The sequence below is a fragment of the Urocitellus parryii genome, chromosome 4, assembly GCF_045843805.1.
Source record: "Urocitellus parryii isolate mUroPar1 chromosome 4, mUroPar1.hap1, whole genome shotgun sequence".
Taxonomy (NCBI): Eukaryota; Metazoa; Chordata; class Mammalia; order Rodentia; family Sciuridae; genus Urocitellus; species Urocitellus parryii.
The window spans coordinates 29,852,472-29,878,514 of record NC_135534.1 but is presented as its reverse complement, the minus strand read 5'-3'; the positions used below and the strand labels follow the sequence as shown (position 1 = coordinate 29,878,514).

Here is a 26,043-nt window from a genome sequence, read left to right as displayed (position 1 = left end):
CTTGTTTTCTGGGTTTTAAAGATTTGAAGGGAACCGGTTGGCATTTTTAATAGAGTGCTCAGACCTCACAGATTGCCCATTTGCACGGGAAGGATAGTTTTTAATATTGACATATCCTAATGCAGAGATTAAAAATTTTTTAGAAAATTGTCCACGCAGGAGATTGAAGAATATAATCTCCTCTTTTTTTGTATTTACATCTGGATTATCTAAATGCTAAAATTTTCGAAGCCCAGAGTAGCAGCTCCCCATATTGCTTGTTGTGTTTTGGGATTGCCTGCCCTTTGCTCCGATGGTGCCGAAGAAATGCAAACAAAGTACAGCATTAGTCTGAGCAAAACATATAACTAGGACAGCGGATCTCTTGCCAGAAATACCATCTGCTGTTTTCCAAAGCCAAAGATTGACGACTTGAGTTGTCTCTGCCTTCAGCAAATAGTCAGAGAGACTAAATATATTTGTTTAAGTTCAGCCAGGCTTTCATAATATTTCTTGTTAGAGGAGGAATCTATGTTGGAATTATTAAAGGAAGGCCTAACTCTTTGATTCCAAAATAGATGCTTAGAAATTTTATAGTAGCTCCAAGTCCTGCTTTCCCCGCGTCTCCCTTTCCGCGTCTCTCTGTGTGCATCGGGCGGCTGGGTTAACCTACCTGAGCTTTCATCCCCCCCTGCTCAGAAACCCATGGTGTTGATTTCTTACTCTGCGAGCTCAGACTCCACAGCCTGACTCTGAGAGCCTTTCCCCAGCCTCTCAGCCCTCTTTACGATCGTTTGCTGTGGTGCTTCCATTTATCTCAATGCTTCGTTTGGAATCTGGGTCTATATTTCACCCAGCCTGCAAAACCGACCTGGTTGACAATGATTCCAGGAAGCCCTGAACCATGCTTTTGCCTGTAGTAGGTGCCTTCCTCTTAGCAGCTCCTTATGTCTTATTTCCTAGCCCATTCCCTGGCATTTACACCCTCCAGCTCTTCTGTTGCAGTGACTTAGTGCTCATTCCTCTCTGCTGATCACCGTGGCTTTTCCTCGTTCTCCTACCTGCTATTCCCTGTGACCTTGAGTGAGGAGGTGTTCTTCCTGTGTGAATGCATGAATCAGCTAGTTGAGTGAATGCACATGATAGACAGGGGGGCACACATTAAATGTAACTCTTGTTCCACGGACCCAATGTCATTGTCGAGGAGAGGGCCGGCTCAGGCATTTTAGCAGCAAGACCAGGTGGTGGCCAGTGTGGTCCGGCTTTGCATTTGAAAGGTCTCCTCACCCAGCGCTCCAGATGTGTAATTAAGTTAGGATTTGTGCATCAGAAGCTCTGCTGTCTCCATGACACTGGAATTATGACTCTAGGGGGTGGCGAGAGGATGTAAGCAACTGTAGCGATGTGCTCTTCCTTGTTTTGAGGTCACAGTGGTGGTCAAGAGGAAAGAGTGCTTTGGGGAGCTAGATAGATCTTGATTTGCTTTCTAGTTCTCCTTGATTGTTTTGCCATCTTGAACTTCACTTCTTCGTCTGTCAATGGGCATGACAGCTACTCAGTAGGGATGCAGCGTGGATTAAATAACACACCCCAAGCACCAGCAGGCCCTGGCACACTGTGGGCCCTCCATAGAAGTAGGCATCACTTTGAGTGCTGGCCTGTCGCCGGCATCCTTAGCATTATGATGCCATAGTCTGGTTGTGTAGCTGTAGTGTTGCAGGTGGGGCCATAGTTGTTTTTAATTTGAAAAGTAATAATGCCCCCCCCTTTTTTTGTCCTTAAATATGTTTCTCACTATTGATTTTAATTAGTCGACTTAGCTCGCCTTCCTTCTAAACTCCAAAGTTGCTAGAAGTTAGGAATTCCAAGTAATTTCTCTCTCTTTCAAGATGGGAACCCCTGGGAATTTTGAAACTTAGAAAACTGGATGAAAATAGTGGAAAGAAAACAAACCCTGGTTCTTGGCGGCCGAGGTTGGAAATTCACTGAGTGTTTCAATGCTAATCTCTCCTTTGCGGTTCTGGAGTTCCTAATTAGTTTTGATATCTAAAAATCCTCTTCTGTGTCCATTGGCTTGCCCAAAGATGAATGCACCTGGCGTGCTTCGCGGGAGCAGTTCTGCTCTCATTTGTTTGTAGGGTCATTCTGGGGAATGTTGTGTCTGCTCCACGTTTCCGTGCTTTCTTACGGTTGTCCTTCAAGCACCTCCGTGCTTTCTTACGGTTGTCCTTCAAGCACCCCTGGGGACAGTGCCTGATTCACAGGGGGACTTGGGTAAGGATGTGTTTTTTTCTGGAATCGTGTACTGTTAGCAGGGCCTCCCAGCCTCTCGGAAGTGGGGGCTTGGAGGGACTGGGGTCTGTTTCAGGGTGTGAGGTTTTACGATATCTTATCCCCTTTTCTCCTCGGACTTTGTAGCCCCCAGGGGAGTCTGTAGCAGGTTTTCCTTCTGTGCATGGGGTTGGGGTGACTGATTGGCTGTTCCAGTGCCTGACATCCTGCCTCCTGTCTCACTTCCTCCTGCCATTCTGGTTGCATATGAGGCTGGGAAGTCCTGCAGGAGCGTGGGGCCCAGGCTGGGGGTGCCAGCACCCTCTCCCCCTGAACAAAGATTTCTTTTAAAAAGGCCTCTGGCTGGCTCCTGCCCCTTAAGGCTTTCCTCTGCGATCTTTGGATCCCCACTAGCTGCTGAGCTCTGGGTCTGTGTATGGTTCTTGAGCCTGGGGAGAGCGGTCTGAGGTGTTCCCTCCACACCTTGTCACCTCCCCCGTGAGCTTTGGGCGACCTTTCCGTGGGATTTTTACTGGGGTGGGAGAGGTGTCTGGAGATTGAGTTGCTCTGGGCGGAAGTCTGAACAGAAGCTGTTTGTCTTTTGGGAAAACAGAAGCTGCCCCAGGAAGGGAGACAGGCAGGTGTTGGACAGGAATGTACCTGTGGGCATCGCCCCCCTCCCCCACCCATCCACAGTTTCACTTTCTGTGGTTTCATTTACCCCACAGTCAACTGAGGTCCTGAAAGTAGCAGATGGAAAATTCCAGAAATGAACAGTTCATAGGTTTTGAATGGTGAGCAGTGTGATGTCATCTCACGCTGTCCTGCTCCATCCTGCCTGGGGGGCATGAATCATGCTGTTTGTCCAGCACACTGTAGCGGAGAAAGAACTTTCTCTTCCTTCCTGGAGGTTTGATCACTGAGTTGGCTGGAAGAGCTGGCTGTAGGAGCAGTAGAAGAGGCAGTCGGTTTGTTCTCTGCGTCCTGGGGGCCAGCGCAGGAGGGATAAGTGAGCACCCCGTAGCCAGGGAGATGCAGAAGCTTAAGTGCTGACTTCAGAGGGGAGACAGAGGGCTGGCCAGAGGGGAGATGAACTGGCCCAAGAGGCGGATGACAGCCTGGGTCAGAGTTCCTCTGGGCTCTGGGTGCCGTGTCAGCTCTAGTCTCTCTTCTGTGAGGGAGGCGACAGGGAGACTCTGGCCTTTAAGACAGTTGGGGAACTTCAGAAAAAGCCCCTCCCTGCATTTGCTGTCCCCAGGTGCCCTCAGTTGGGAGTCCAAAGTACTTTCCTTGAGTATCTTCCTCTGAGCCCCAGCAGCATCCGCGCTGTGTACACCACCCACGCATGGGTCCCTGAGTGGCGGTCAAGGTTGTCAGATCTGCTGCGGTATTGTGGTGCTTGTGTAGGGGGCTTGGCGCTCTCCTTGGTCTCAGGTGTCCATTGGGGGTCTTGTAAAGTGTCCCTTGGGGATGGGGGGGGGATTACCATGCTGAATACAAATGGATGTGGTGCTCACCAACCTGGTTTTTCTGGGGAAGTGCTGGCCTCGGTCGTGCTGAGGAGTAGAAGTGGCTGGGAAGGTGAGTCGTGCCCATGGGGATGCCCTTGGGTCATGTGCTCTTAGGTCATGGGCTCCCCTTGGTTGGGTAGCCCTTGCTGCCTGTCCCCTGCTTTCCTATGGGCTATCTCATCTGGAGGTGGTGGAAACCGCGCTGAGGAGCCGAAGGTCAGCCTTCCTATCCTGGAGTTGAGCCTTTTCGCCCTCAACATCTGGGCAGTGGGAACTTTAAGGCGGGGCGGGGGGGGGGGAGGGAGAGCCGGAATCTGACATTTCACTGGGCTTCAGACAGAAGTCAGAGCTGAATTGCCCAATCTGTGGGTTCTCCGGGTATAATACGGATCGCTTTGCTCTCTCCAGTTTGCTGTGAACTTGACATTTTCTTTTTTACCAAACAACAAAATAAAAACGTTCTATTGAACAAAAGAAGAGGGAACCTCCAAACTGGCCCCATGGAAACGTTCAGTGAAGACCTCCCCCCAAGATCCCTGATAGCCCAGAATTACCCCAGGAGCATTCCGGGAGCGAGCTGGATGGTAACCCGAGATGGAGCTGGCTTCTAGAAGGGAATCCCCACCTGTGGTTCAGACCCAGAAGCAGAGTAGCCACACCGACCCTTCCAAAAGCAGCCAGGCTCGCTCGGGTCTGGTGCTTCAGCCAGCTTCAGGAGCTGTGACCACAGAGCCCCGCGCCAGGGTGGAGCAGTCTGCGTGCTTGGGGTTTATCAGGGCGTGGCTGGTGCCATTTGGGGCATTCGAGAAAGGGGTAGGGCTGTTTTGAGTCTTAGGAGAAGATGAGCCAACCAATTAAAAATAAACCTGAACATGCCATTCTCACCTCCTCACACTGCCTGTCCCCCTGCCAGACTGTGGCACCGTGAGCTACTGGACATAGGTGACGCTGACCAGGGGGTTTGCTCGTGGCTCAGGCTGTCGATGGAAGGTCGAGGGAGTCAGTGCTTGTAAGCCAGCAGTGTCCCTAGGACATGTGCTTTTTGATGATTTCATTAAGTAAACTTTGTATAGGAACCTAACACACGTACTGAAAGTGCACAGTTGTTAAGTGGGGCGCTCTGTACGCTTCACGAAGTAAACACACCTGGGGACCCCTGCTCAGATCTACAAGTAGTGCGTCTCCCCTCTTCCCCAGAGAGAGCCCCGGGGAGCCCTGCCCCCATGCCCAGCATCACTGATTCCTTTGTCCTCTTGTCGAACTGGGGAGAGTGTCTGACTCCCTTTCTCAATATTAAAAACATCTTGTTTCCAATCCCTCTTCCAGGATGACCTTCCACGCACTTGGGTTTCGAGGACAACCCTCAAACCTTGGCGACCAGACGCCGGCCCCATCAGCCCCGGGCTCCAGGCTGGCGTTCCTGCTCCGGGCGCCCTTGAATGAGCTCTTGTGTCTTCCAGCAGGAATCGTGGCCTGCTGCCACCTGGAAGACCCGGTAGCATGGAAACAGGAGTCCAGAGCAGGCTATAATTGCAGGCTCACAGACTTGGAGAGACGTGCTGCGTTTCCCACAGGGGATGAATCCAATGTGTATCCATCCCTTCATTAGGGTCCCTGGCACTCCCACCCCACTGCAGCCACCAAGGTGCCCTGGGCCTCTTGTGGGAGTGGGGCTGGGCGGGAGGGAGGGGAGCCCTTTGTGGCCAGGGCGGTTCACCAGCGCCCTTGTAGACTGTGCTTGTGTTCTGAAAGGGACACAGTGCCTGGGTCATTGCCCACAATAACCCATTAAGAGGCAGCCATCCTGGGGTTCCTGCAGTCTCACTTCCCCCTTTTAGTCTGAGGCAGTACTGGGGACTGTGGGTTCCATTACCATGTCAAATACTCTTCTCCCAAACGACTTCCATTTACCAAGTTTTAAGGAATATTCCTCCCTCCCTCACCCTCCCCCCCCCTCTCTCTCTTTCTCTCTTTGTAATTTGATGAATAGGGTGACCTTTTCCATTTGGCTTGGTTTCTTAAGGTTAAAGGAGCCGTGTGTGTGTGTGTGTGTGTGTGTGTGTGTGTGTGTGTGTTGATTTATGAGCAGCGCTGTTTAGCTCCTCCCGCCACTCATCTTGGATGCGCTCATACACGCCCCAAGTACATTTCCTGTAGTGACATTTTAAGGAATTTGTATTGAAGAAGAGATACCAGTAGAAAATACCTGCACCTCTTAAAAGGACCTCTCTGGATTCTTTCTTCTCCGAGTGTAGGCTCTAAGGTACAAATGTTAATACAGGTACATATCCATTAAAAGGCACATCTATGGAGAGAAACAGCCTGGGCTAATGCTCCACATACTGTTCTGCAGCGTGCTTTCTCCTCTCTGTCTGTATCGTCGATGCTTTCTCATGTCAGGACCTCCTGGCATCTGGGTTCCTTTTAAAGGCTTCTTTCTTGGTGCTTATATAGATATGCTGTGCACATCATCTTCCCATCTCCCTTGTGGTAGACGTTTAAGTTATTTTTTAAGTTTTGAGCTTTTACAAAAATAATGCTATAAAGAAAACAAAACAACACGACCTTTTGCGTGCCTCTGTCTAGGTTCCTAAGGAGAGATTCCTGGGGATGAAGCTGCTGGGTCCAGAGGTGAACTCGTAATAGATGGTTCTGGGTGTGTGTTCATTGCCAGATGGCCCCAGGGAGGTTGTTCCAACTTATACCCCCACTAGGAGGGGAGGAGGGCCCAGTTTCCTCACACCCATGCCAACTTCTGGATTACCCACCTTCTTAACTTTTGCCGATCATATTGTTTTTTTTTTTTTTTTTAAATGGTATTTTCATTTGCCTCTGTTTAAGGACAAGTGAGGTTTTTCATCTCTTTGTTTATTTGCATCTTATTTTTTGTGCAAGGATCGTTCATTTCCTTTATCCATTTTTTCTCTTGGTTTGTGTATAGTTTTCTTATTGATTTTTAAAGCGTTCTAATTAGGGACCCAGAAGATTGTTTTAAAAGATGCATCAAGGAGAAAAAAAATCGTTGGCATTCCTGTCTCTAAAGTTCCATAAAAGATCAAGTTGCTCTTCTTCTTTTTGGCACTAGTTGAAGGCTTTGGTTTTCTGCTTTGTTTTTATTTAATTAGGTGAAATTTTCCTTCTGGCTGGAGAGTCCCGGCTGTCTGTAAATGCGTTATCGCTTGTGCAGCACGGGGTGGATCTTGACGGGAGGTGGCAAGTGAGCCCTGCCAGGCGGGGGCGGGAGCCTGTTGGAGCTGATGATCGCAGGCATGCAGCGAGGAGCTGGATCCCTTGCCCGGTGTCCCTTACAAACCGTGCCCTCTCATACGGTTAGTGTAAGAGCACATGATCCACCCAGGCAGAGGCTGGGAGAGGCTCTGGGCTGTGCTGGCAGTTCTGCGTCACGGTGTCTCTTGATCTTGCTGGCATTGCCCGCCTAGGTGCTGCTCTCCACATTCTCCTGCCAGGCTCCCATGGAGCCAGGATTCTTCCCTCACATCCAGAGCCTGTGGAGTGCTGCCTCCTTCCATATTGGTAAACAACCTGGCTGAGGGTTCAGAGGACACCAGCGCTGCCAGGGATGGGGATAGCTGGGGACCCCTGCACTCCTGTGACCAAGCTCTTGACCGAGTCGCTTGAGGTCCCTGTGTTCCTGGCAGGCCACCCTCATCACCTCAAGGGCTTGCTTCTTTGCCTGCTCTGGATGAGAGTCCCCGCCCCAACCGGGCTGCAGCTGTCACTATCCCTGGATACAGAAAGAAACAAATAAAAGCCAAGGGAAGGGTGCTGGTGGCTTGGGTTTACCGTGGGGAGAAGGGAAACAACTCCTTTGTGGGTGGAGGACTGAAGGCTTCCTCAGCCCACCCCCGCAGCCCGCCTCCGAGGGGCGTCGTCAGCCACAGGAGCACCCGGGCCTGGCTCTGCTTCCCCATCCTGTGTGTCCAACCTTGACATCTTGTGAACCGTTGAGAACGGGTCAGCCCAGAGGGCTGCACTTGTCTCCTGGGTGGCTGTGTCAACCGTGCTGACAGTGCATGTCGTCACATCCAGAGACACCAGTTCTGCCCCAGAGTTCCGGAGCCTGCTGAGGTTGCTGTGTGAAATGGGGTCACATGTGAATGGTTACTCTGACCCAGGAAGAATTGTTGGTTTGCACTCAAGCTATTCCAGAAGTGAAGGTCGCTTCGTAGAGACCCCCAGTATCTTAAGAAAGAGAATAATAATATGCGTTACAAATAGATCTGGTTCCTGCCCCCCTCCCCCACTTTTCTTATTGAGCAAGTTTGGATGAGTCGTCATCTCAACATGAAGAAACAGGTTTTAGTTCTGCTAATCTCAAACGATGCACAGATGTGGACTCTCCATAGGATGGAGGAATAATCCCAACTTGCAGGCTTTTCGTAATATCAGCACGAGGAAGCAGCTGCCCGTATCTATCCTCCCACCCTCACACAGTCACTGTCTCTCCCTTCCTCTCTCCTTCCTTTCAGCACATGTTTTGTCTGGGCCCTGGGCTGCGTTTCAGTACCTTCCCTACTTTGGCGTAAAAACTGATTTGGGGGTTGTGGGGAGACAGGCACACCAGCAGGAGTTTATGGAGCATTAGGGTAAGTGGGGAGATGGGAGTTTGCATAAGTTATGTTGAAAAGTCTAGGGGAACTTGTAAACTGTCCTGTGGGGAGGAAACCCCTGGGATCTGGGATTGCTTGTCCACGCAGACCCTCCGGCATGGATCCAAGGACCTCAGGCCTTATCTTTCATGGGGTGGGAAGCCACAGGAAGATTTGAAACAGTGTGTGCCTTGGACAGATGGGCTCTACAGCTGCGTGAAGGATGCCTTTTATGGGCCAGGGTTGGTGCCAGGAAGGCCAGTGAGTTTTGCTGTTTGTGCAAAACGGGTAAGAGAGAAGGATCTGCACCAGGGGCATGAGTGGCAGCCTGGAGAGGAAGGGTGGCCGTGGGAAGTAGTTACCACCTGTTGCCCAATGTGGAAGGTGTGGTGGTTGGCAGTTCTGCCAGTGGAAATACCCTATGACGCAGCAGGAGCAGGTGTTGAACCAGAGAGTTCTGTTTCAGATGCGCTGAGTTTGTGCTGGGGAGGGAAGCATCTTGGACGGCGGGAGAGGGAAGCTGTGGGTGGAGTATGCAGTTGGCAGGAAGAGAGCTTGGTTGGAGGTGTCCATTTGGGGGTTATGGCTGTGAGGGTTGAACCTAATAGTGGATGAAAGGATGTGTCCAAGATGGATGTATCGTGTTCATGCAGACGGGAGCAGAACTCGGAGACCATTGAGGGGTGGGTGGAGGAAGGGGCCTCCAAGGTGATCAAGCAGGAATGTGCAGAGAGCTAGGTGTGTCTGGGAGGCAGGGGCGCAGAGGGGTATTGTCAGGGAGACCCAGGGGCTGGCATTTCAAGAGGGAGTCATGCAGTTGGCCCAGTGTAGCAGAATTGTGCATAAGGTAAAGGTAAGAAAGGTAAGCTTTGGCTTCAGCAACTGGGAGGCCTGCGAGGCCACTGGTGATCTGGCAAGGACAGATTCAGGAAAGTGATGGGTGGGAAACCCAGATGGACACCTCAGCCTTCACCACGCCTTTGACTTCCTGCCAGTGTGTCCATATTGAGTGCTCCCGCTCTGCAGAGAGCAATGTAGCAACAGGAAGACCTGGAGCCACACCGTCGGGCACGCTATTTAATTTATTGAAAAATCATTTCTTAATGAACAGCCCCCGTCTGCTCTCTTGTCTCACCTGGTGTGATTCTATTGTATTCAGCTCGGGGTGGATCCTTTTACATTCCAGATCACCGTTCCTCTAATTATTAATCATGTAGCTACATTATAATGGTGTGCTTTGCGAGATGACATATTATGTATCTGCGTTACATCTAGTTTTTATATAATAGTAACTCTTTAATAGTGAGTAATGGAACCTTGAAGAAATGAGCCCTGGTTAATCTCATAGCCTCTCTCTGTGCGCTGTCATAAAATGTGTGGAAAAACCTTGATGCTTCCACTGAATTTGTAGCATTTTTTATCTTCCTTGAGAGGTTTTCTGGTATGTGTGCCACGCAGCAGGGGTTCTAGTGTTTCAGGCTGTGACTAGGTGACTCTGATACACCCAGGTGGACCAAGCACCTTGATTTCCCTGGAGCGTGCGGAGGCTGTGTTGGTTGTTTCGATTTTCTAGATGAGTAAACGGAGGCACCGAGGGTTAAGCTCATTCCCTGTGATTGGAAGGAGTGGAATTCGAATGCAGAGTCCAGGGCTCCGGGGCTGACTGGAATAAGAAGAGCCCGACAATCCCATTTTAGTTTGTAAATTTGCTTTGTTTTCTGGACAGTCACAACTACCCTTTGCAAGCTGGAAAACCCAGTCACTCCAAGTCACAGCCCTTTCGATTTAGCAAATCTGATGAGCCCCTTGCAGAGGGATAAGGGCTTATCCGAGCTCCGCCAGCCGTGGTCCTTTGACCATGCATGCCCAAGCAAGGACTCCACCAGGACATACTCCTGACTCCGGCCCTCCCTAGATGTACCAACATCGTTTGCTCAAGAAGTCAGCTAATTCCTTCTGATGGAGGGCCTGTCGTCGGCTCCGTGTGGAGGGAGGGTGGCTGCGTGAGCAGATTGCAGAAGCAGTTGGGATGGTTTAATGGATTAAGCTACTTAAGGAAATTTAAAAAGACGCACCAGTTAATATGCATCCCCCCGGCTTGGCGGTAGCAGGCTGGCGGTTTTTTTTATTTCCCTGGCAGAGTTCCTGTCCTAATCGGAAGTGATAAGCCAAACAATTGTTCATTCGCGGAGACATGATGGAAGACGGAGGATAATTGAAGTGAACCCGAGAGGCCCTTGAATCCACAGGGTGTGGGAGGCAGGTCTGATTGCTGGCCCTTTGGAGATATTTCCTTGTGTCATAGGAGGAGCACAGGACCAGCCCCCTCCCAGTGGACGGCAGAGCAGATCAGAGTTCTAAAATGCAGAGGCCGGAGTTGAGGCTCATCAGGGGCCAGAAATCTGGCTTCTTTGGTCAAACTTCCAGCTGGACTGGCTGACAGGCTGGCCCACCCCTGGCTCCTGGTCTCTCTGTGTTTAAACAGGAGGAAGGACACTCAGTACCTGCCTTGCAGAATGATTTCACTTCTGTAGGGGAGGACCTCAAATATGAACCCCAGGCATTATTTTGAAAAGCTGACGAATGTTGCTAGGTCAGGCGGGTGGTGTTTGCCTGCCGAGGGGACTGGGTGGGTATGTGTGCAGGGAAACAAAGAACGAGCAGGCTAAGAGTTGAAGAGGAACTCGGCCGTCATCTACCAGTGCCTAGTTTTACACATAGGGAAACTGAGGCCCAGAGTGGTGAAGCAGTTCCCCACCCTGCACCAGCGCTGGCTCCCACGAGTTTTCTCTTATGACTTGCTTCAAACCACATTGTTTGGAAGAGTCGGTTCCCGTTTGTGTTTTGACTGCTGTTCGAGACCTAGGATGACCTAGGAGGGCAATGGTTTTTTAGGAATTAGTAGCTGAGGCGATCAGGTGCTAGGAGACACAGCCAGGGTTTGCACTGTGAGCTCCTTGTATCCTTAACACCTGGTGTCTGCCCCTGGGGGGGTTTGCATTTCTGGACCTGAGTGACCTCTGGGTTCCAGCCCCCTAACCCCAACTCCGGCTAGCTTTGCATCTAGGCAGGGAGAGGAAAGGGACTCAGCCTTCCCTGAGTACCACGAACAGCAACAGCGCTCTGGGACAGCCAGTGAGAAGGAGGAGTGACAGATACTACTACTGATTATTAAACTCCAAGTGTATGCCACTACTGTATTATGGACCCTTAATTCTTCTGTTCATGTTAGTTTTGGTCTTTGTGTCTGTTATTCTTCTGTCCCTCAGCAACACTGCCAGGGAAATGGGTTACCCCAGTTTAACAAATGGAGAATTGAGGCTCAGAGAGAGCAACTCACCTGTCTGGAGTCACACATCGTGCTATGGCTGTAAGAGAGTTAGACACTCAAAGTCTGGCCCACTCCTGAGCGCATGCTCTTTTCATTTTAACATATGCTTTCCCTGTAGAAAGGGACAGACAAGGGCTGGGGATGTGGCTCAAGCGGTAGCGCGCTTGCCTGGCATGCGTGCGACCCGGGTTCGATCCTCAGCACCACATACAAACAAAGATGTTGTGTCCACCAAATACTAAAAAATAAATATTAAAAATTCTCTCTCTCTCTCTCTCTTAAAAAAATAAAAAAAAATAAAGGGACAGACAAGGTACAGGGTTGGTATTTATGGTCTGGTTTCCTTGTTCCCCCTGATACCCCATGGGACCTCCTCTGTGTTCCTTAGTGACAAAAGCCAGGGGCCCTGCTTACCAAATCCTCGTCCCTTGGTGAGGGACGAGGAGGCATATGGCGGGGCTGTGGCAAGGAGGACAGCCTCCCTGTGGCCTTCCCACCCTGACTTCTTGGGAATCAGTATTTCAGGAGCCTCCCACTTGCTGGCCAGGCCTTGCTATTTTTATTTCTGGAATGTCATGGCTTAATAATTCGGGTGGGTAAATCTATCTTATATGTTTATTTTTTTTTTTCCTTCCACAATCGGCATTTACCCTGCAACTGTTGCTGCCTTTCAGAAAATGAAAAGAGTTCATCACAGACCCAATCTCCCAGATGGACATTCTCGCAACGGCTCTTTCCTTTCCAATGGGAACACGGATCACCTTGGACTCAAATGATTCCATTTGTCTTTCAGAGTTCTTTTTTCCCCCCTCAAATATCAGTGCTACTTTCATTCTGTAGTGAATTCCATTAACAAAACATTTTTGAAAGGGCAGAGAGAAGTTGCCAAGAATAACACCCAGCCAGTTTGTGGGCCAGCCACCCGGCACCACGGTAGTCCAGTATTTGGTCATGCGGGTTTCTGAATGTTTAAAGAAAGACGCCTTGCAGTTGAAGTTCATTGGTCCCTTCTCTGATCCCGTTTGCTAGAGGTGACCACTGATCTGAATTTGGTGTTTACATTTCTTGTACCTTTAAAAGATACCTTTTTCCATTTTATGCACCCACTAAACTAGCATGCTTTTGAGCTTGATGTTGGTGATATTCTGCAATTTGTGTTGGTGGCTTAGCATACAGTTGTCTCAGAATTATCCATGTGGATTCATGCGACTCTGGTTTGTTCACCTGAGTGACCTCTGGGTCCCAGAGCCCCCTGACCCCAGCTCCGGCTAGCTTTGCCTCTAGGCAGGCTGTTCCCTTCCTGGGGAGGCCTGGGTACAGTTCCATTGTGTGAATGTAATCTGCTTTTGATGAACATTTAATTTGTCCTACAGTTTCCTGTGATGGCACTGTCACAGAGAGCGTTCTCTTGCTATCGTCCTATGCAAGTGCATGTCTGTCCCCCGCCTAGGGTGGGGACCGGAAAAGTATGGGGGGGGGTTGGTGTGCGAGTATCTCCAGCTTCCTTAGGAGCTGCCAAATTGCTCTCCAGAGTTCCTCCAGCATGCACGAAAAATGTGTGAGTTCCTGTCGCTCCTCATCTTCACCCCACTTGAGAATGCCACATTCACAGTTTTGCAAGGCTGATGGGCATGAAAGAGAGCTTCCTTGTTCCATTAATCATTCTTTGATTATAAGTGGAGTACACATCAAGTGGCTATTCGCGTTTCCTCATCAGTGAAAGTACCTGTTCTGGTGCTTTGTCCATTTTCTTATTGGATTGCTTGTGTTTTCTTCCGTAATTCTGTAAGAAGGGTCTAGATACTGACACTCTGTGTGTCATGTCTGTGACCAGTGTCTTTTCCCAGCAAGTGGCTTTTCTTTTAACTCTGTGAACACTCTCTGTGGAGGATGAGCAGTTTCGCATTTTAGTGCCGTTGTATTTATCAGTCTTTTCATTTATGTAGTCTGTGCCGTTTTGAGTCTTATTTTCAGAAATCTTTTCTTACTCTGAGCTCATAAAGATATGCTTTGGGGCCTAAAGGAAGATCATTTTGCTTTTCTGGCCTTGTTCCCTGGTTGGCGTTAATATTTTACCCGCCCTGCCTGAGGGCATCTGCGTGGAGCCGAGTGGTGGCTGCAGAATGGTTCCTGGTGACTGTGGAAATGGTTGTACTTGTCCCGGGACACACGAGGCTGAACTTGGGACTGAAGCACCATCCTTCTTCTTGACCCCATGCCTGTTTCTGAGAGCTGCTCAGTGCAGCGTTGATGGGCGCTCTCTTAAGCCTCACTTATCACCATCCTGGTAAAATTGATCCCCTCTCCCCTACTGCAGTCCAGCTTCACAGCCTCCGCTGCAGGCTGAAAAGGCAGAGGCTCCTGCTTACGGGGATTGCCCATGCCCCCCACACCCAGCTGCCCACAGCGCCCTGAGGCTTGGGCCACTCTCCGCCTCTCTTCCTGGGAGCTTAGAAGCATTCTGCAGACCCAGCCTCATTGAGCATTGTATTCTGCACGGCAAAGCACAGATGGGTTCAAGTCAAGTTCAGATAAATTCACAGAACTTAAAAGAGTGTCAAAACTGGAAAAGACACTCGGGGGGCCACAGTTTCTGTTCCTCACCCATTTAGTCAACAGTTTTTTTATGGAGTGTCTGCTGGCTGCCTGGCCTTGAGAGCTGCGGAGGGTGCAGTGATAACAGGGTGGCCAAGGACGGCACCCCTTTTGTAATTTCTTATTTTCCACAGATCTGTTGTCGGATGGCACTGGAGCTGATTGGCGGGTAGGCCAAAGCCAGCCACCACCTGTTTTTAGACATTCCCTAAAAACATGCTAAGAATGGCTTCTATAGGATTAAGTGGTTGGGGGAAAAAAAAAATCAGACCTTCACAGGAGACTCTGATGAGAAGGAACATTCATAATTTGGCCTCTTGGCCTGCAGAGCTGAAATATTTACTCTCTGGCCATTTGTAGACAGATCTAGCCCTGCGGCTTTGGTCACGTTACTTCCTCAGGCTCAGTTTCTTCATCTGCAGAATGGACAGGGTGCCTAATTCATGGGGCTGTTGTAAGAAATAAAAAAAGATGATGTTCAACTCCGGCCCATGCTGAAGTGCTTCCATAGATATTAGATCGTTCCTAGTGAAAAGTCCATAGAATTGACTTCCTGAGGGTTGTTAAAGGGAGCCCAGGGAGGGGTGGGGACCAGTCTGGGGGTGGGGCTCAGGGCTCACCTTTCAGGTTGGGTCAAGATGAACAAATCGCATCTTCCAGTGTTGCTGTCAGGTGCCAGAACTGTGGCCCTCGGACCCCACAAGGGCTGCATCCCCACGGCTCTGCAGATCCCCACTACATTAATGCCATTCCGATATAATTTTCTTCATGAAGTGCAATGAAGCATAGCTAAAAAATGTAAGTAACAGTTTCAGGCCCTTAATGAGGCCATAAATACAGGAGAAAAATAATTTATAAAGCTCTTTCTGGTGAAAAGCTGTCCTTTCCCTAGACTCTTCCACTTTTTCTTTGCTTGCCTTGTTAATAGTAGCCATTGGCTTGCTTTGCTAACTCATTTCATAAGAGGGAAACAAAGCCTTTATCATTTTGGAACGCTTGTGCCTTTGCACCAGGCTTCCTTACTACCTGGGGGACCTGCTCCAGCTATAAGTTTTTCCCGTGGCAAAATTGCACAGGATCTTCCGTGAGGGTCACGAGCAGTGTTAACGTGACGTCCGTGAATGCCAAGGGTGAGCAGTCTTGGGCTGAACCCAGGGCTCATTGCATACTTTCTCAGCAATTTCTGTGTCTGTCTTGAGCAGATTGGGAAACAGAGGCTGGGACTAGCAGGATGAGCTTCGAGGGCAGGGTGGTGTGCAAGGTCTAGACTCAGGTGCTTGCAGCCAGAGGCACATCCTCATCCGAGACTCAGATGTCCTGTGTGACTGCTCCCTTCTTGGTGTCAGCCAGAGTGCCCCCGACCCAAACCCCAGACAAGTAGTTTGTTCAATGAGGACTGAAAGGCTTTGGGAAATTTGCAGGACAGATGTCTCTGGTTCTGTCTGATACTGATGCCACCATTCACAGCATTCTGGAGTTCAAAGAGGCCTCAGGATTTTCTAGGGACGTTCACTGTTTACAGACAAATCATCCCAGACCAGCTCCCTTGGTGGCTTTACCTGTGCCCACGTGTGGATGTGTGTGTGAACGTGTGTGCACACACGGGCGCATATGTTTCAAGATGCAAGTCCCAGGGAAAACAGACGGTTTCTTTCGGTGGTCTCATAACACTGTGTTTGTTGGCACCAGGCAGTTGGAAGAGGTTGTTAATTCTCTGGGGAGGTTTTAGGGAAGATCTGTTAGAGATCTGCAAAATTGAATGCTAAGCCGCGTGTGCGTCTGTACACATGTACGTTCTCGTGTCTTGCTTTGCTGTTGGTTGAGGCTACAAGCGCAGACCATGAGGATGCAAAGGATGGAGCAGAAAGCTGAAATCGGGGCCTGTGGATGGTTTGCAGATGTCAGTTCTGAATTGCACCATTTCGAGGGTACCCCGAGGGAGGGAAGAGGAGCAGAGGGAGAGGAGAGAATCCAGAGGATCCAGCTGGTGGAATGGAGCTCCCATTTCTCAGCTGGAAAAGTTAACATCCCTCACTGCGGGTTCTGGAATGATTCCGGTGGAATGCAGCAGCTGTTGGGGTTTGTGTAGGTGCCCCAGCCCGGGCCCCTCGTCAAGTATAAATTTGTGGAAGAAGCTGCCGTAGCCCAATGGGGGAGGACTTGGATTTCCTTTTTTCCTCATTCTTGCTACAGATGGGGTAGTTATTTTAAGTAAGTGATGTGCTGCAGTGAAAATGGGCAACTCTTTTTCATTTTTCAGCTTAATGAAAAAAAAAAAAGGGAGGAGGAGAAACCCCACTAGCCAGCTCCGTGCTAATGCTTGTCTTTTTTGGATTCTAAATGCGTCCCCAGATACTGAGATGGGATAAATATTTCAGCCACTAGAAAGTCCTGCGTCGGCCTGAAAAGATTTCTAGCCTCTTTTTAAAGCGGACAGGGTAGAGATTTACTGGTGTAAGTCTAGACATGCCCATGTCCCCTGTTTTAGCTATCTGTGTGCAGATCCCACTTGCATACTGGGGAAATGGTGCAAAGGGGCGGGGGGTGGACTTTTGCAAGGAAGAGTGTGGGAGATGGGGAAGGAGGTAGTGACACCATGCTTGGTTTTCTTAGGGTGGTTACAGATATTCACTGGAGTCCTGTACAGTGGCACTGCCTGGGCCGAGGCGCTGAGTGACGTGGTGCCCCTCTGCCTACAGGGGGCGTTGTCTGGTTGAGGGGGTTAGTGGAAATGCACCCATAAGGTGGGGAGAACTCAGAACAAGACCAGAGGGAAAGGCAGGGGGCCAGCTTCATTTTTGTGGAATCTCTGACTTGTGACTTCAGCTGAGGTCTGAGGGTGAACAGGTTGGATGGGGCTGCAGGGGCTGCCATGATACAGAGGAGCTTAAACCACAGGAGTTCATTGTCTCATGGTTCTGGAGGCTGGAGGCCTGAGGTCAAGGGGCTGGCAGCAGGGTGGGTTTCTTCTGAGGCCTCCCTCCTTGGCTGGCCCTCTTGGTCTCCCTGTGCCCTCACGAGGCCTCTCTGTGCATGTTCCTGTCCTAACCGCTTCCCATAAGGATGCTGATCATATTGAGTTAGGATCCACTTTAATGACCTCATTTTAGTTCTGTTACCTGTTTAAAGACCCTGCCTTTAAATACAGTTATCTTGAGGTATTAGGGTTTAGGACTTCAATATATATACATTTTGGGGGACAAAATTTGGCCCTTAATATCAGGCAAAAGAGGGACCAAAGCGTCTCGGGGGTCAGCAGCCAGCACATAGGAAGCCTCTCAGCAGAGAAGACGTTGGTGTGATCAAGGGAAGGGTTCAAAAGGAAGGTCCAGGAGTGGGCATGGGTGGCGTCTGGCTGGGCTTTGTAAACCTGGCAGGAGGATTTTTTTTTTTTTTTTTTCCGTATTCATCCTAAGGCCAGAGAAATCACCAGCTGCATTTAAAACCTCACTCTGTGTGAAGAGAAGGAACTAGAGGGCGTGAGAAGTGGCATTTGGCAGATGGGCTTAAACCAGGGTTCCTCTGCCTCGGCATGATTGGCATTTCTGGCTGGAGATTCTGCTGTGGGAAGCTGCCCTGGGCACCCCAGGAGGCTTAGCCACACTCCACACTTTACCTGCTGAATGCTAACGGCTCCCATTCCTAGTCCCGCCAACCTCAAACCATCTTCAGACACTGACATTTGTTCCCTGGGGGGTCACGATTGTCCCTTATCTGGAACCACTGGTTGAAACGGGTCAAGAGACGGTGATGGCTTACTTAGGATGGTGCCAGTTCCGTGAGCAGATTGGGTGGATTTGAGGAAGCTTTTGAAGAATCAGCAGGGTTTGACGTCTCTTTTCCTTGATTTCCCCTTATGTCAAGTTTGAGGCTGTCACTTCTCTAAAGCACAGGCTGTGTGTCCCCGTGCATGGCGCTGCCCAGAAGAGCACAGAGATGTGGGCTCTCTCTTACCTTCACCAGGCCTGGGAGCCCGCGGCTGGCAGGGCCACCTGTGGATAATGGATGTGGTATTTAGTCTCTGCATCCACCCATTCATTTGTCAAGTCCATGTGCTGCCAGATTTATTGACTCGTATGGCACGCACCGTGGAATCTAATCTGGCCAATTTTCTGGTTCCGGAAATCTGTTTATCAGAACAAGATTTCACAGTTGTCGTGAGACTTTTCCAGGGGGCTTGCCTTCGAGGAGGGGGTGAGCGCTACAAAAGCAAGTTTAAGTGAATTCCAAACAAAACAGAAAGACGGTTCTGCATTCCGGAGCTCCGCAGAGCTCTCTGCTTGCTGTGAAGCCTGGAGCAGGAGTTAGGAAACAGCTGGATGTATGTCGTTTCTGGTTTGAGCCTTTGGTGTTGGGCAGGGATCCAGCAGCTGGATGCCCCTCTAGTTTCCTCCCCGTCACACCCCCTGAGAGTGACTTGGTTTCATGCTCTTCTTGGGGTTGATGATGACTTTCTGGAGTTGTTTTCAAGAGGGACTCTAATGTTGAGCCTGGGCTCAATGGGACAGGGTGTGGGGATTGATTAGTGATGTCTGATTGGGTGGTAGAAATAGTAGCACAAATACATTGGCAAGTCCCAGCAGAGCTATGTGCATTTTTTATTCCAGACCTTTCTGTGGCCTGGGCTGCCCCTTCCCTCACTATGTCTTTGCTGGTGCTGTTCTCTAGGCCTAAAGAGCTCTTATTTTTAATGTCTGTGTACCCATTAGCAGCCACCGTAAATGTCACCTCTTTGCTGGAATCTTTTTTGATTCCCTTGAATTTTGACTAAGGAAACTGGGGGTTATTCAGTGACTTTTATGGTAAAATAGTGACACGTTCCATTTGTTGTGTAGAAAGATCCTTTCAGCCACAGGAAGGTGACTGGATTGGAGAGAGGCGAGATAGGAGGCAGGGAGACCTGAGGTTGAGGTAGGCAGAAATCCCAGGAAGAGAAGGTGGCTGCTTGGGCTGGAGTGGCCACCATGGAGACAGCAGCTCGGTGATGGGGCAGAGCAGTGAGGAAGGGACAAGTGAGATTTCTGGGTTCTGATGTGGGTAGTTGGGCAGAGCGGAGCCCTGCTCTAGCCTCTCTTCTGGAGCTCTCCGTAGGGAGACGGGATGTGCAGTATTGGCCCCGATGGGCAGAGGGTCTCTGAGGGAATGTCCAGCCCTCGAGCCAGAGCTGACATGGTGCCGCCAGCCCGTGGTGGGGTCCTTTCCAATTGGTCATGTCTGCTTGTTCCTGTTATCAAATACTCTGAGTCTCACCCCACAAGCAGCATCAGCAGGCGACCGGGGAAGCGCTTATCCGTGCTGGGAGAAGCCAGGGACACATCTGGAGGAAGGTTGCTCAGGAGGTGCCTGCTGAAGGGTGTGAGGGGACTTAGCAGGAGACCCAGTGGGGGGGGGGCATTCCAGGTAAGACACCAGCACCTACAAAGGGTAGAGGCCTTTACAGGAGTGAAACCCTTTGTGTGCCTCTCCGCCTGTCCAGCTGACCAAAGGATCCCAGCCTTGCGCCTTTGTCTTGGGGACATAGCACACGTCCGGGCCAGTGTGTCCAGTAAGTGCTTACTGAATGACTCGGGAGGGAGCCCTGGAGCGACAGGAGTGCTGAGGGAATGGCCATTTTTCCCCTCCTTTCTCCCCAAGACTGTCTCACTTCCAGATGGCTCCTTATCCGTCTGTCATTGATCACACCGGCTCAGACTGATCCAACCCATCGGATCCTGGCCCCCAGGGTTATCCTGTCAGATGAGGGTTCAGTGTCAGATGAGGACCATGTCCCACTGCCATGGAAACACCCTCTGTGTTTGTTTTCTTGCCTGAGGGTGGTGTCGGGTGGAGGCCTTGGCACTCTATGACTCTATTCAGTGGCGTTGAACCTGAACTTTGGGGCTGGGTTCTGAATCTCCGGTAACTCTTGGCAGCCAAGCGTAGCGACCTGCGTAGCCTCTTGGGGGGTTAGAAGGCCTGAGTTCAAGTTCCATCTTGGCCCGTCCTCCCCATTAGACCTCAGGCAGGTTGGGGTGCCGATCTGAGCATCTTGTTTCCTTGAGTGAAGCCGTGCCTTGGTCTCCCTGCCAGCTTGGCCCAAGTTCAAGGGCTCTGCGCCTGGAAGGATCGTGCGCTTCCTGCCCTTGGAGATTCGGGGAGTCCAGTGCACTCCTATCTGGGACTTTAATTGTCGCCGCTGCTGCTGGCTAGGAAAGAACATTCGGTTTTCCAACCCGTCTTTTGGATGTTGAGAAAGAAAGAAGTCAGGAAGCACTGATTTTGTGGCCAGACACCCAAATGCTTTCCCCAGATTTTTCCATGTCACCCTTCCAAGGTCCTCGGCGGTGAGCTGGGGCAGATCACAGGCAAGGAAACCGAGGCCCAGAGGGGCAAAGACATCTCCTGGAGGCCTCACCTGGGCAGTTTCAGCCGGGAGGGGGCTCAGGCCCTGGCTGCTGTGGCTGCTGTGCCCTCTGACCCCCTGTCCCCTCTGTCCCGCAGAGAGCCAGCTGCTTCCCGGGAACAACTTCACCAACGAGTGCAACATTCCAGGCAACTTCATGTGCGGCAACGGGCGGTGCATCCCGGGCGCCTGGCAGTGCGACGGGCTGCCCGACTGCTTCGACAAGAGTGACGAGAAGGAGTGCCGTGAGTGGCCCTGCCCTTGGCTGTGGGTGGGGGTGGGGTGGGTGAACTCAGGGGCCCGCGGGGGAGGAGCCCCTGATCCGGCTTCCACCCTGCACCCTGTTTGCTGCAGCCCAGTGGGGCAGGGCTCTGGCTGGCTGTCCCGCCCTGCCCTGTGTGTCCCTGGGTCTCAGAGCAGCATGGTTTGTGCAGAAACAGGGACCTTGATGGTGGTGGAGCCTCGACTCGGGAGAGCAGAGGAGGCTCTGAGTGAGGAGGTGGGGCCCCAACTCTGCTGTCCCCTTCACTTTACGTGCCAGCCCTCTGAGAACCCTGGGGTTCATGCAGCTTCTGGGTCTCAGAGCTGGAAGTCGCAGCTCTGGCCTCAGAGCCAGGGCTTTCCATGCTGCCACCTCCTTGGCCACAGGACATGGTGCAGTTTTCTTGACAATTCCAGGAGGTGTGACATCACACAGTGTCCAGCAGGGAGTGGGTACTGACTCGGGAGTCGTTTGCCCCCTCGTCCCTTCTCTCTGCCAATGGGTATGTCCTGGGCCTTCACAGGGGCATCACCTTCCAATGGGCACCGCCAGGCTCTGGTGGCCCTTGTGACCCTCCTGGCCCCACCTCCTAATCCAGCCTCTTCCTTACCTTGTGCTCCTGGAACGTGTGTGATTGGAGTCGGGGGTAATCTATTAGAAAGGAGGCAGGTGGCACGGGGGTCTGGGTTTAGAGGCTCAGGGTGTCAGTGGTCATGCTCTGTGCCCAACAGGATTGTTGGAGGGGGATGCCCTGGGACCGCCAAGTGGACAGTGGTTCTTGGCTCTTTTCCTGGGCTTCAGGAACCCAGCCATGTGGCCTCTGGCAGGAGAACTGCGTGTTCTGGTTCTGAACTTGCCGTCTGTCTGGAAGCCAGCTGAGGAAGTGGCCAAGGACAGAATAATGAAGTGAACTTTTAGCGTCGCTGTTCCTGGGACTTGAGGCCCTGTCCGACTCAAAGGAAGAGCCCTGGGTTTGGAGGCCACCCCTGGGAGCCTAGGGCTGTGCTTGGGCTGTGCATGGAGACTGGATCCTCCCCTGGCAAAGGGTCCTGGTGTCCCCCATGCCTGCTCCCGTTCTTCAGAGGAGTTTTAGAGAGGAAAAACCGGGCCAGTGTTTTGGGGGGAGAATATTTCACTTTGTTGATGGCTTGTGATTTTTTTTTCTGAATGAATTGCAGGACCTAATATATATATATTTCCCCACCGTTGCTTCTGAAAAGTATTGTCTCTATTTCAGTGTTTTCCCATAACTAGCGTGGCTGCAAAACTGCGAGAAGTGTAACATTTGGTAATTTGGGTTTCGAGTCAGATTGAGAGTGTGAGCTCCATCTTTGCCTAGTTTTAAGGACTGTTAAACCTGATATAAGTATGTGGAATTGCCACTTTGGGGGTAGGGAGTGTTTTGAACTCCTACAGATGAATGCAGATTGGCACTTGCCAGCTGGGCGTATCTGTCCTACAAGGGGTTTGTGAAGAGATGCAAAATGAGGGACTCAGACCAAAGTTTCATTCCCAGCTTTGTCCACAGCAGCTGTGTGATGTTGGTGACTTCTAGGATATTCTTGTGCCTTCTGTGGGTACAGTCCCATGATTTTAGTATTCATACTCAAGACGGATGAGGAGGTGGACAGAGAATGGTTTTTTTTTTTTTTTTTTTTAAAAAAAAAAAAAAAACAAATATAAAAGACAGTTGCAGCCGCTGCTTGGAGCTGCCTGGTTTGGTTTGGATCAGACTCACTTGTGGCTACCCTCCATCCCTCCCTCCGCCCCCAAGTCTGGTGAAGACTTGACTGGCATTTATTTAGTCTTTTGATCAAAACATAATTTAAAAAAAAACCATACACACAAACACATACATCAGCCTCATCTTCTGTTGCCCCTCTCCCTCCCTCACCTCTCTTTGGCTTTAAATTGCAAAAACAGAACACTTGAAAGTTTAGACAATAAAGGGGAAGGGGGAAATGTCCCTTTTCCCCCAGAAATTTAGCTTTCATTTTAATTTTCTTACCTATTCCTTTCCAGTCTAGGTGTGGAGAGCGGGAGCATGGGAGAAAGATAATCTATGTCCAAATTCTAGCCCCTTCTCTCTCCTTAGGGGGCCATGAGATCTTGCAACAGTTTCCAGAATGTTTCAAACCTTAGCCTTTGGGAGGGATACAGAAAATTCTATACCCTCCTAGAGCCTCCATTTCCTGCTGTCCAGAGGAGGGGCCAGCAGACTTATAATACTTACCTCGCTGGGAAATGTTCACCTGCGCCAAGGCACCCAGGGTAGTGCCTGCTGCAGTAAGTGGCCCATAAACGCTAACTGTCATTGGTCACTCTGCACACACTGTTATATGGTTGTCATTATGGGGACCTATGATGGAATCACCTGCTTTTATCTACTTAACCTCGGAGGCCCGTGGCCACATCACCGTATTTCATATTCAGTTGTTGTTTTGTGCAGATGGTTCAAGTTCCATGGTGGAGATGTACTGCGACTTCATGGTCCCCTTCTTGTGGAAATCTCTTTGGCTTTTTTTGCTTCTACCGATCAAAATATTTAGAATCATTTAAAGAAATGATCCGAAATCCAGATGGCAGAGATACAGGGTGGCTCCAGGCTGAGCCCGCGTGGCAGGGCCGAGGTCTGCGGGAGGACCAGCTTCCCCGCCTTCTGAAGGATGGACGTCCTGGAGCAGAATTGTCACCATCTTCCTCCAGGGAGGGAGTTGGCCTCGGGCCTTCTTGAGGAGTCTCGAAGCCCTTTCTCTGGTTGTTTAGAATGACTGGGGAGGGGTGTGAAGGGGGCCCTGTTCTCACTTTGGGGGCTGATGGCCTCAAGCTTGGAACTGAGAAAATTACACACTTAAAAGGAGAGAGAGAGAGAGAGAGAGAGAGAGAGAGAGAGAGAGAAAGGCTTGCCCTTTCTGCATGGCAGGGAAGAACTTGGAGAGGGTGGGGTGCGAGCCAGCAAGCCTCTATTTTGTATCCACAACCAGGGCCAAGATTTCCAGAGGACAGGAAGAAAGTTTATCCTAAAGGTAATAAAATCACGTATTCTAAAACCTGAGAGGACGAAGGGGATGAGAACAAAGAAATCACACCTGGAGTTGGCTCTCCTGGCGGATCCAGTCTGAGCACCCTGCAAGCTTCCAGCCAGGCTCTCCCCAGCTCTGGTCACCACGGATATTCAGTCTCACACTTGCATGTCTCACATGTGACATTTCAGCATGTTAACATTTTTTTTTGGTTTTTCATGTTTCTCTTAATCATTTTTAAATGCCTAATTTTCATTAATTTGATATCATGTAGCTTATCTCTAATTCTTATACTCTCATTTATTATATAGCGTGTGTGTGTGTGTGGTGTGTGTGTGGTGTGGTGTGTGTGTGTGGTGTGTGTGTGTGTGTGTGTGTGTGGTGTGGGTGTGTGTGGTGTGTGTGGTGTGGTGTGTGTGGTGTGTGTGGTGTGTGTGTGTGGTGTGGTGTGTGTGGTGTGTGTATGTGGTGTGTGTGTGTGTGTGTGGTGTGGTGTGTGTGTGTGTGTGTGGTGTGGTGTGTGTATGTGGTGTGTGCGTGTGGTGTGTGTGTGTGTGTGGTGTGTGTGGTGTGGTGTGTGGTGTGTGTGTGTGTGGTGTGCGTGTGGTGTGTGTGTGTGTGGTGTGGTGTGTGTGGTGTGTGTGTGTGTGTGTGTGGTGTGGTGTGTGTGGTGTGTGTTTGTGTGGAGTGGTGTGTGTGGTGTGGTGTGTGTGGTGTGTGTATGTGGTGTGTGTGGTGTGTGTATGTGGTGTGTGTGTGTGGTGTGTGTATGTGGTGTGTGTGTGTGTGGTGTGCGTGTGGTGTGTGTGTGTGGTGTGGTGTGGTGTGTGTGTGGTGTGGTGTGTGTGTGTGGTGTGTGTGTGTGTGGTGTGGTGTGTGTGGTGTGTGTATGTGGTGTGTGTGTGTGTGGTGTGCTGTGTGTGGTGTGTGTATGTGGTGTGTGTGTGTGGTGTGCGTGTGGTGTGTGTGTGTGTGTGGTGTGTGTGGTGTGGTGTGTGGTGTGTGTGGTGTGTGTGTGTGTGGTGTGCGTGTGTGGTGTGTGTGTGTGGTGTGCGTGTGGTGTGTGTGTGTGTGGTATGGTGTGTGTGGTGTGGTGTGTGGTGTGTGTGTGTGTGTGGTGTGGTGTGTGTGGTGTGTGTGTGTGGTGTGTGTGTGTGGTGTGTGTATGTGGTGTGTGTGTGTGTGTGGTGTGGTGTGTGTGTGTATGTGGTGTGTGTGTGTGGTGTGCGTGTGGTGTGTGTGGTGTGTGTGGTGTGGTGTGTGGTGTGTGTGGTGTGTGTGTGTGTGGTGTGCGTGTGGTGTGTGTGGTGTGCGTGTGGTGTGCGTGTGGGTGTGTGGTGTGTGTGTGTGTGTGGTGTGGTGTGTGTGGTGTGTGTGTATGGTGTGGTGTGTGTGGTGTGTGTATGTGGTGTGTGTGTGTGTGTGGTGTGGTGTGTGTGTGTATGTGGTGTGTGTGTGTGGTGTGCGTGTGGTGTGTGTGGTGTGTGTGGTGTGGTGTGTGGTGTGTGTGGTGTGTGTGTGTGTGGTGTGCGTGTGGTGTGTGTGGTGTGCGTGTGGTGTGCGTGTGGGTGTGTGGTGTGTGTGGTGTGGTGTGTGGTGTGTGTGTGGTGTGTGTGTGTGGTGTGTGTGTGGTGTGTGTGTGGTGTGGTGTGTGTGGTGTGGTGTGTGTGTGTGTGGTGTGTGTGTGTGGTGTGGGTGTGTGTGGTGTGTGTATGTGGTGTGTGTGTGTGTGTGGTGTGGTGTGTGTGTGTGTGTGTGTGTGTGTGTGCAGTGTTGGGATGGAACCCAGGGCCTATGCTCACATCTAGGCAAGAGCTCTCCCGCAGAGCCACACCCCAGCCCCCAAATCAGCCTCGTGCTGTCGTCCACTGTTGGAAATGGTGCTCACTGTGGTGAGCATGAGGCTGGCCGTGCCTTTTCCCCTGTTTTGAGAAACTGCTGTGGGCTGGATTCTCAGAAGTGACATCGCAGGGCTGAAGGGTGGCACCCTCTCTGGCTCGCACACAGACGGGCCCCTTGTTTTGCTGAAGCTCAGCACCAGCCTGCTCTCCCTGGCAAGGCATGAAAACTGGGACTTTA

At 50.8% G+C, this 26,043-nt stretch overlaps 1 protein-coding gene across 2 annotated transcripts in view; it reads left to right on the top strand.

Moving 5' to 3' along the window:
* The window catches only part of Ldlrad3 (low density lipoprotein receptor class A domain containing 3), a 230,532-nt gene that overhangs the window by 47,969 nt on the left and 156,520 nt on the right, over positions 1-26,043 (top strand). For both annotated transcript variants that reach the window (XM_026404577.2, XM_077797474.1), the window contains exon 2: positions 20,778-20,924. In XM_026404577.2, the coding sequence (XP_026260362.1) occupies positions 20,778-20,924 (147 nt within the window). The remainder of the gene's footprint in view (positions 1-20,777; positions 20,925-26,043) is intronic.